Raw genomic sequence first — 11,161 nt, forward strand, 5'->3', positions numbered from 1 at the left:
AATGGAATAAACTGGAAGTGTAGTTCCTGTGTTACAAGGATATTGTGGATCCAAAGTTTGGGAGAAAACAAATCGTGGGGTTTTTTTCTTACTTCTGGGGAGAAAGACTACCAGAAACCAGTGTTGGGCAGTAATCTCACAAGAGACACTAAAAAATCTCCAGAAATTATTCAAATGTGAATTAACATTGAATCTAGTTTTTTTTTTAATATGAAAAAGAATGAGACAAATGTATTTAATAAAATAGCTAACTCTAGCTTAGAGTTTTCATGTGAGTGTAGCAATAACCATAACAAATCAGAGAAAATGTCAGTCTTAATCTAACAGTGGACAATAGTGAAAACCACAAGAACGAGTGTTTGGTGATGCTACATCAGATTATTTTCCCAGCCTCCAAAAATTTGCATTTTCTTGGATTGAATGAGAGTATGATTCTTCCAAGCTCAGAATCGAGAGTTTCTGTAGTGTTTCTGGGACCAGTCTTGTTTAACATCTTTGTCAGTGACAAGGACAGTGGCATTGAGTGTACCCTCAGCAAGTCTGCTGAGGACACCAAGCTGTGTGGAACAGGTGACACTCTGGAGGGTAGGAATGCCATCCAGAGGGATCTGGACAGGTTGGACAGGTGGGCCCAGGCTGACATCATGAAGTTCAACAAGACCAAGTGCAAGGTCTGCCATCTGGGTTGGGGCAATCCCAAGCACTGATATAGGCTGGGCAGTGACTGGCTTGAGAGCAGCCCTGAAGAAAAGAACTTGGGGGTACTGGTGGACGAGAAGCTCAACATGAGCCATCAGTGGCACTTGCAGCCCAGAAAGCCAATCGTGTCCTGGGCTGCATCAAGAGGTGCATGGCCAAAACGTCGAGGGAGGTGACTCTCCCCCTTTACTCCGCTCTCGTGAGACCCCACCTGGAGTGCTGCGTCCAGTTCTGGAGCCCACAGCACAAGAACGGTCTGGATGTGCCGGACCGTGTCCAGAGAAGGGCCAAGAGGATGTTCAGAGGGCTGGAGCATCTCTCCTATGAAGACAGACTGAGGGAGTTGGGGCTGTTCAGTCTGCAGAAAAGGAGGCTCTGAGGAGACCTTATTGTGGCTTCCAGTATCTCAAGGGAGCTACAAGAAAGCTGGTGAGGGGCTTTTTTGGGGGTCGGGGAGGGGCAGGGGCAGGGCTTGTTAGGATGTCGGCCAGTGACAGGACTAGAGGGAATGGATTGAAGCTGGAGATGGGTCGATTCAGATTGGGAGTTAGGAAGAAGTTCTTCCCCATGAGGGTGGTGAGACCCTGGCACAGGTTGCCCAGAGAGAGGGTGGAAGACCCATCCCTGGGAGTTTTTAAGGCCAGGCTGGATGGGGCTCTGAGCAGTCTGATCTAGTGGGGGATGTCCCTGCCCATGGCAGGGGGGTTGGAACTAGATAATCTTTAAGGTCTCTTCCAACCCTGACAATTCTATGATTCTACGACCTACCTTAGTGACTAGCCAAGTGAGAAGTGCGCAGTTTGGGACAGATGAATCATGGAATCATAAAATCATAGAATGGCGTAGGCTAGAAGGCTTAGAGATGGAATCTCTCTGTTTTCCTCTAGAAATTTAAATTTCTTAAAACTCTTACACGGTTTTCCTTTTTAAAAAAGAAAGAGCAAATTTCATGCTCTCTATTCCCTATCCCCTAAAAATAAACCTTGTCACAAAAGCCACAGACAATCCTGTTATTTCCTGCATTTTTAAAACTGCATTTTCCTTCCTGTCCTTCCTCTGTAATGCAGGTATCCTTCCTCTGTAATGCAGCCTCTGTAATGCAGGTGCCTTCAGGCTTTGGAACAACTGAGTACATGGGAGGTATAGTACTGTGCAAGGAGTTATTTCCAACCTATACAGTCTGTCAGAGCATAAGTTCACACAGCAAGACTACATCTTCTCCTTGGCCCAGTTTCCAAATTTTGTCTACACTCATGTCCACTCATGCTAGACATCCTCTGGTCACCAATAATTCTTCAGTGTGAAACCAGTAAAAAGTATCACAAGTTGGCAAAGCAAGAAAGAAAGCATGGAAAATTCTTATAAGATATCAGCTTTCATGTAACTCTGTGGAGAAGGGAGGAAGAACAGAACAAATTACAGTACCCTCTCAATAATTATTAATTGTAGGGCAGCTTTTATCTAGATTTGTAATCCAGAAAATTAGAAAAGCTGCAGAATTGCCTGCCATGAAGTCAGAGTGAGGATTGCTCAACTAATTACTTCTGAAGACTTCCAAATGGATTTAAGAATGATGGTGTTAAGAAATTCTCTCATGTTTCTGCAGCCTGTTAATCATTTGCTGGAGGTATCTGCTTCCCCAAGGACTGAGTTAAAAAATAAGATGCATATTTTGTTGAAAGAATAATGCTGGTTGTGTCAGCAGAAAGTATCTGGGAATTCTAGTGGAATCTCAGCCAAATCAAACTGATAACTCCACTGTATACATCCATGTAAGTGATCGTACATAAAGGTTGAAATATTCATGTTCGCAGAAGGAGAAGTTTCAACATAATATTTGTAAGCACTAACTCCTTCAAAATTCATTTAAAATTCTGTAGCAAAACAGAAGGTTTGTGTTGAGGGAGATGGAAACGAGATTTTAACACCAAAGGGTTTTTTTTTACTTTTTCGTTTACTGTGCATTTATTTAGACCAGAAGAATTCATATTGAATGTCTGGTCACAGAGAAGAAACACTGGTTGCTCAGAAAGCCTAGTCTTCAACATTTCTTGCAGCCTGAATTAATTTCCACTTGATCTTGTTTTTTCTGCTCTTTTCAGGCATATCAGTGCTCAGTGGTAAGAATATGATAGGTAGTTTATAAACGTAAATATCTGAGGAAAGAGAAGGGTGAAAGGCTTGGAAGATTCTTTTTCTCTTTTAAAGAAATATTCCATGACAAATATTATGTGAACAAATAAGAACAGTGCTACTTGTCTTAAAAAGACAGAAAGATTGATTTTTCTGTTTTATCTGATTCTGCTCAGATTTTCAAGCCCAGCCACTGCTGTAACATCCAAGTATTCGAGCTTTGACCTGGACAATAGCATTTCACACTTGGAAAGATCTTTATACCAGCCTATGGAAAGTCTCTGCCACTATGTCTATCGATATAACACTGATCCAAGGGAAAAATGAATAACTGTCAAAAATGACAGAGATATAATAGATCTGCTTTTTGGGTTACTGGATTGGGTTATGTGTTTCTCAAAACAGGAATCAAATTCTTCCAGCAACAGCCTTTGGATCTAGGAAAGGTAGGTAGCAATGTAGGTACACTCAGCTGAGTTTTCACTGGAACCTGTCCCATTTGTCAAAATACCAAGCTTGTCCCTGTCCAGATTACTGAGTAGGTCCCTGAGGCTTGTCAGGGCTGGTTGGCCAGGGATCACTTAATTTCTTCCTGGTACCTCGGACCTAGAGTCATAAACAGAGAGAACTGAAAATAAGTGGGTCCTGCTTGTTGTTGATCATTAATGACAAAACTCACAGGTGCTGTGTGGGAGTTCTTTCAGCATAAACTCCGTGATTATGGATTAAAAAAAAATAAACATTCTCGTCAGCACAAGCAATATGCTTTTTTTTCTTTCACTTTTTATTGTCTGAGTTGGCATTCATTTTCTAGTCCCATGAGATTACTTTTCTCCTTTTCTCTTGGCAAATTTGCTTATTAGAAGCTGAGGAAACTATGGCTACTTTTGATCTCTCTAACTTTTTCCTGTGGCGTATTACAAGTACAAAAAGCTCATTATGTCTCTTGTGATACACTGATGGAAAACACTGTGATGGGAAGGTGTCCAAATATTTGTGTGGATTCGTCTGGACCGCCTATCTGTCTCTAAAGTAATATCCAGGTGTTAATACACAACCTGGCATCTGGTCCTTGTTTTTCAGGAATGGGATATGTTGGGAAACAGAAAAAAAACAACAAAACTCCAAAGGTAAGACAGGGACATGGACCTTTCCTAGACGTAGTACTCATGGTTTTTTCTACTCCTTTTATTAGTTACTGTGGTGAAAATAGGGCTGCCGAACATACTTATTCCTTCCTTCCAATACCTGAAGAGAACCTACAAGAAGGCTGAGGAGGGAATTTTGTAAAGTGTGTCCACTGATGAGACAAGGGGAAATGGGTTTAAGTTGAAGGAGAATAGATTTAGATCAGATTTCAGGAAGAAATTCTTCAGTACGAGGGTGGCAAGACTTTGGAATAAATTGTCCAGAGATGTTGTGGCTGCCCCCTCCCTGGAGATGCTCAAGGCCAAGTTGGATGGAGCCTTGAGTAGCCTGATCTAGTTGAGAGGTGTCCCTGCCCATGACACGGAGGTTGGACTAGATGATCTCTAAGGTACCTTCCAGCCTAGGCCATTCTATGTTTCTATGATTCCCTATATTCTTAAACAGTTATCTTTTGTTTATGATATAAATTTTTGCTTGTCAAAAAATACAGAGCTTGATCAAAAATCACTGGAATTCCTCCTCTTAGCCTCAGTGGGATTTAGATGAGCACTCAGTTGAGCAATGTGTGCCCTTTTGTCTTTGATTAGTGATCAAGATCATATCTCTTCAGCAAAATAAAAAAATTGCAGAACAAAGCTTTTGGATCTATAATTGTCTATCTGTTTCCCATTGCAAAGTTAATGAGTGGATGGATATCTGTAAAGAAAATTTAGAAGAATCCTTGAAAACCTTACTACTCTGCCCATGGCCTTCAGACCTCTCTATGGCATCATGGAGGTCCCAGTCATAGGTGGAAAGCTGCAAAAGGGATCTCAGGTAGTCATGCTGTTTCAGGGTTGAGATACATAAGAGGAAATGTGCTGCTTTCCTTCATGAAGATTACCACTAGCTCACCCAAGGTGATACTCTTGACTCAGCTAATGCTGTCTCCGTCATTGAAATCTGCTTTAGGATGCATCTGTTGCTGCCTTGTCCAAAACAGAGACAAAGCTGAGCACAAAATAGTCTGATTCTCATGGAGATTTTCCCGCTAATGACACTGCAAGGGCAGAGGTAGACTATTGATCTGTGTAGTTTCTTTGTGCTTTCTTTCTGAGGTACACATATTTGTATGTTCTACCTATGGGGTCCAATGATTGCCAGCAGCTTCCCACCCACCATCCAGCCCGGGTGGCTCTGTGCTCTGCTCTCTGTTGCACAGAAGCTGACCTTACTGGGGAACTGGCTGTCTTAAAAATGGCAGCTCATCCATCATGGCTTTCACAGGCTGTCAACATTGCATTTAATCTCACATGTAATTTTCCAAAGGAGGTTTGTAAAAGCCACAAACAGAATCTTAATGCTATAAAATGTGGTTTAAGGCCAGTGAATATGTCTTGTCATACGAAAGCTGTGCTGCCTTCCAGCTGCCCTGAACTATCCAGAGATAAAAAACTCCCAAATTCAGCCTCCAGTCTCATGTGTAGTCCACATGTTGTTGTGACAGATGTATCTCTCTTCTCAACTCACATGTGCCCAAATTGATACTCAGAACTGTAGACTTTGTGAGGAAGACATGAAAAGACCCTTTTCCTAGGTCTCAGACAATTACATTCATGAAGTTTTGTTACTCACTTTTAGGACTTGATCATCTGGAGGATCTTTCTCTTTGGTTACACTGCACGCTTCATATTCTGCTTTTTTAAGTCTTGATCCGAACTCCACAGAGACAATCACAGTTTTTAAAGTTTGGATCAAATTCAGGAAGCTTCTTCCAGCTCTCAAATTTTCATTATCTTTAGGGGGCTGGTTACCTCAGTCGGTTGAACAGGGCAATGACAACGCCGAGGTCATGGGTTCGAATCCCATTTGGTCCCCATGTGTTGGCTGATCCAGTTGAGAGGTGGCGTCCCTGGCAACAGGGAGGCTGGATTAAAATGACCTCTAAGGTCCCTTCCAGCCTAGACCATTCCATGATTGATATGATTCACTTCATAAGTCTCCCACCTTCATTCGCTTCTCGAGGTTCACCAGCAACGAAACGAGCTAAATTGGAATCAATATAACCAGAATTATGCTCTGGGAAACAATGCTGGATTCAATCACGGAGGATTACTTTAAAGATGAGATATAAAGCTCTGCTTCCCAGACATATGTTCAACAGAATGACCTCACTCCCTGACCTGCCAGTCCATGTCACGCAGATCATATCTTCTGCTGATACAGACCTGCGGAAACTGCAATTTGTCAGCAAGTCCTAAGCCGTGCAGATCTGGAATGGATTTCTATGATATAGTTTTTCTTCTAGTGATAAGATGGGAACAAGGTAAATCCCTGGAATTATGTAGGCGTCAGTGAGCTCATCAAGGGCTTTATCCCTTATTTCTCATTCCATTGGTGTCTAGCCTCTTGAGTAAATTATGAACTAAAAGAAATAAATGTATTTTTTTTTCTCTAGACGTCTCTTTCTATTTACAGTTTCTTCAGCAAACAGATTAATTAAGTTGCTGTAGCGATATTTTCATTGATGCTGGAAGCAGTAATGGTAATTATGACTGCATTAGATTTCAGAAAATCCTGTTTCCAGCATTTAGCTGAAAACCTTTATCTAAATGTCTTCAAACTGTTTGTGCCAGGTGTCCTCCTTATGCTGAATTAATTCATAAAATTTCACCAGAGCAGTTAATCAGTTCCTGAGGGCAAGGCTGAAGAAAAATACCATGCTTTGTAATGAACTAGTGCCATTAATAACTTTAATGTTGTCTCAGTGATTTGGTAGGAAATTAGAGTCCAAACTCAAACTTTTGATGCTTTTTATAGAAATGCAGCCAAATTTGTCTAAGTTGAGAACCTCCAGCTACACAGAGACTGAAAGAAAGCTTTTTAGCACACTTTATTTCTCTTGAGTATTTTCCAGTTTTCGCAGCTCTTAGCAGTATTGTTTCATTATGGAGCATAACATGTCTTCCCTGTAGTTCTTCCTTGCAGGTGGGAGAAAATATCGTTTTGAGTGTAGAAAATGTACATACACACACACACAAAAAAAAAAAGGAAAAAAGAAAGAGTGGAACAAAAGAGGAATTAAATGGGCAGTGACAAGAAAATCACAGAATGAAAGAAAGGGCATTTTTTAATATTTGAGTATTGCTGTGCTTGCAGCTTAATTGTATTTATGACCTTACCATTCTTTAACATAAGAATGTGCATTTTATGTGCATTTTTCTTCCCTTTTTATGCAATGAATGAATAAAATCTTTACTTAAACTGCAGCTCTGTGTAATCATTTGCTCAAACGTGCAGTGTCTTTAAGAAAATAAAATAAAATTAAAATCCTCCTTCCGCTCAAACATGGCATAGCAAGGGGAAAAAAAAAAAGATTGTAAAGTCCAAAATAGACCAAAATAATATTCTATCCAGACTATCAATTTCTCAATGGTGCCCAATAGACATATTGAATCACACATTTTGCTTACACAGCTGCCCAGAGAAAAACAAGGACCAGATTGCTACCCGTCTCCCCTTGCTAAAGGTTGGCAATTACGGCAGTTGGGAAGTGGCAACAATCTTTCATTGTGTCTGTGTGTATTATTCAGGTTGGCAAACAACCTCCCTGCAACTAAGATTATACCTGTAACAATGAACCTACTAACGTTACAAAGTTTGTGACTCAGTGTGAAGGTGATGGCGAGGAATTTTATGGTCTGTGTTATGCAGCTACACGCTCAGTGCAAATTTACTACCAGGCTGGAATGAACAGATTTTCTGCTTCTTCCCAAATTCTATTTCCCACTGTCCCCAGCTTTACAGACAGATGCAAAAAAAAATCCTCACAGTAGGTATGCTAGAGTTTGTTTGTGTCTTGAAACATGAGGGTTTATTCCCTAATAAATATAAATTACCTTAGGGATGCACTAACACAGAAATAAGCAAAAAACACTCCAGGATTATTCTTGTGGTGGATAGTAGTGATTGAGATTTTTCATTGGCTATTATGTAGCCTTTAACCAAGATGTTTCAAGCTACTCTTTTTCCGTCTTTTTATCCAGATGGTTGGAAAGTTACTTGAATAAATCATGATAACCAAATACAAAAAAAGCAAAGGCTGGAATTTCTCACTAATAATTTGAATACACACTGTAGAGTTCATTCATGCAGTTTTACGTTCAAATACTGAAAAGGAAAGACAGACTGGTTGAAAAGCAAGTTTAACATTCAGAAGCTCCTAGAGTTTATTTCTTGTTTCGCTGTAGACTTGTTACGTGTTACTCAATGAACTCCTAAAGTGCAAAAAAAACCCCTTAAATATCAGAATGGTACTACTTATTATAAGCACTTAAACTCTGTTTAAACCAAATATTAGTCATCATACTAAGCACTTTTCCTTTTACTAGGCTGGCAGGTGAATATCAAGAGATAACTGGTACAGAAATTTGACAAATAAGACTTCTGTTTCAAAATTTAGGTAAATTAAAAAACGAGCTGCCTTGATTCCTTCTAGATTCATGGTGATTCATTCTCTTACAGTTGCTTAAAATACTGATACATTTCCCCCATGTTCTGTGAGAATAAGCGCATAAGGCTACTTCGGGAAGATGAGCTGAAAATCAGATAGATTTTGGATCTTTGTACAGCTCAAGAGTGAGCTCAGTGGTAGGATTACAGGCCTGCCAAGACCAAAACACTTAAAGGTGTGCTCAGAAATTAATGTGACTGAAAAAATCATAGTGTGTGAAAGCTGGTGTGCTTAAAGGGTCAGGTTGCCTCCAGGATTAGGTTAATGCTGGACAGGGATTATTTAGGACCTTAATTCTGTGTAAGACTTTGTTGCCATCCATTCCAGTCTATGGAATAGAGGTATCAGCACTATCAAACTAGAGGATCACTGAACTAAAAATAGGAAACACATGGAAAAAATGATGCATCACCATTAGGGAGATAGTATACCTTAGCACATGATTATAGCCAGTATGCTCTGTTCAGACATCTCATGGATTCAGTCTGTCACCTTCACCCGTTAATCTCCTCTGGAAGGTACAGTTAGAATATTTGTAAAATTGACCTTGTAAAATTCAAGGTCAGGGATTTGCAGTATCCAAAAAGTCAGACAAAATTCACTGTAATGTTCTCGTGATGATTCATGCTTTGTGGATTAGACAGTATTTATGGACTTTTCTTTTCCATGTAGGTCTCGACTGAAGAAGGAATGAGCTTAGCCAGAGAATACTCTTGCTCCTTTTTTGAGACTTCAGCTGCCCTCCGTTTCTACATTGATGATGTCTTTCACAGACTAGTGAGGGAAATCCGAAGGAAAGAGTCCACACTGCCCATGGTAGAGAAGAAGACGAAGAAGAAAGACAGTCTCTGGAGGAAACTGAAAGGATCTCTGAAGAAAAAAAAGGAAAGTACAACCTGATGGTAATTCCCCACAAGCCACCCATCAGGAGCTGACCATAAAAACCTGTAATAGTTCAAAAACGCAGCATTGACACAGCATCTTCCAGACCAGGTCCTGGAGTTCCTTTCAGTTCTCATGCAGAAATACCTGCTTAAAAGCCCACTTCATGATTGCCCTAAGGCTCCTCTGCATTATAAAGTCACTTGACATACCCTCTCTTCTCTGCAAATCTAAGTGGAGAAAATACTGTGGGTTTTGTTTTGTTTTGTTTTTTACCTGTGGTCCTTGGCTGTTTTTCAAATGTTAGGAGTTAAGCCAGAATACAAGGCAGAATCAGCCTCCACCAGCTCTAGGAAAAGGGAAACACTTGTTGTCTCTTCTCTACATACACGGATCATTTCACTACCCCAGGAATTAATAACATTTCAATGGACATTTTGACTGCTCAAGGACTTCAGGATTTGACCTTCACCTTTAGCTTTGCATTCATGCGTAGGTTTAGGGTTAGACTGTGCTCACCACAGACAGCTCACCTATGTCTGTGTGGGAATCTGTGTGTGTGAACCTTGCCCAAAGGAAAGGCTGAGGGCTCCTGATTTTGACCCTGTAGAGTCTTATCCTCATTGTGTCTGTTCCATTTAGCAGAACGGGTTGGAAAACCTAATATCTGTCATGCACCAGCCATGCAGAGGCTTCAGGGCTGTTGCTCTCTCTCCTATGAGGACTCACCAGGACTGACTGACAGAGGTGCCGTGTCCCACAAACATGCACTGCATTATAATTGTAGAGTAGTTTAGGTTCAAAAGGACCTTTAAAAGTCATCTATTCCAACCTCCCTGCAGTGAGCAGGATCACCTTCCACTAGACCAGGTTGCTCAGAGCCCCATCCAACCTGACCTGGAATGTTTCCAGAGAAGAGTCACTTGCCATCTCTCTGGGGAACCTGTTGCAGTGTTTCAACATTGACCATACTCCTATGTCCCACTAAGGAGCTCACAAAGGCACTGTCTCTATGATGCATACCAGAACCTTCCCTAGAATGGTGCCTCTCTGTTCCAGCATATAATAACACACATGTGATATAGCATTCTACCTTAAAGTTACTAGAGAATGTATCAGGTGAGTCATCATCTTTTACAGTCCTTGACCATCCAAGTGAATCTTTTGATTGATCAGTTGGACAGGTATTTTAAATATTCCTTTTTAAATCTGGCCTGAAGTAGAGTCTCACTGGCCTTCCCCCTGTCCCAAGATTGACTTTATTTATAAATTTTACAACTGAAACTTGCATATGTTTTGTCAAAAAATAAATATCGTGATTTCCATGAAACCATACTAGTAGTCAGTGTCATTTGTGTCTGCCTGTTCCAGAGTAAGATTTGATATTACTACAGGAACATGCAAGTTTACTAGTAAAGATTCATTTCTTCAATTTCCTTCTTTAGCTGTTTTGCAGGGTTTCAACTAACCATACTTTGGATGGTCTGGGGAGCAGTTGGCTTGTTTTTCTCCGTTAAACTTGAAAAGGTTGTGGTTTCATGAAGAATTTCCGTTCATTGAAAACAGATGCTTTGTTCTCCACTTTCCCTTCCTTTCAAGAAAATCCAGTGATATCTTGTTGACTTGTCAAAAATTTTCAATGAAAAGTTCTACTTTATATAGTTAGGTAATAGGTAGTTATATTTCTATTTTGAAAAGTTTATTTCAGAGAAAGGAAAACACATGCATGTGTTTAAGATTAATTTTCTGTTTTCCGCCTCCAACAGCTGAAGGCTGCATTTATACTACTGAAATTATTATAATTAT

The 11,161-nt window shown here is 40.3% G+C and overlaps 1 protein-coding gene across 1 annotated transcript in view; it reads left to right on the forward strand.

Moving 5' to 3' along the window:
* RIT2 (Ras-like without CAAX 2) overlaps positions 1-9,373 on the forward strand; it is a 122,856-nt gene extending 113,483 nt beyond the window's left edge. Inside the window, exon 5 of the mRNA XM_009868623.1 lies at positions 9,146-9,373. Within this exon, the coding sequence (XP_009866925.1) occupies positions 9,146-9,373 (228 nt within the window). The remainder of the gene's footprint in view (positions 1-9,145) is intronic.
* Positions 9,374-11,161: the final 1,788 nt, after the last annotated feature.

Source organism: Apaloderma vittatum, unplaced genomic scaffold, assembly GCF_000703405.1.
Source record: "Apaloderma vittatum isolate BGI_N311 unplaced genomic scaffold, ASM70340v1 scaffold734, whole genome shotgun sequence".
In the NCBI taxonomy this organism is placed as follows: Eukaryota; Metazoa; Chordata; class Aves; order Trogoniformes; family Trogonidae; genus Apaloderma; species Apaloderma vittatum.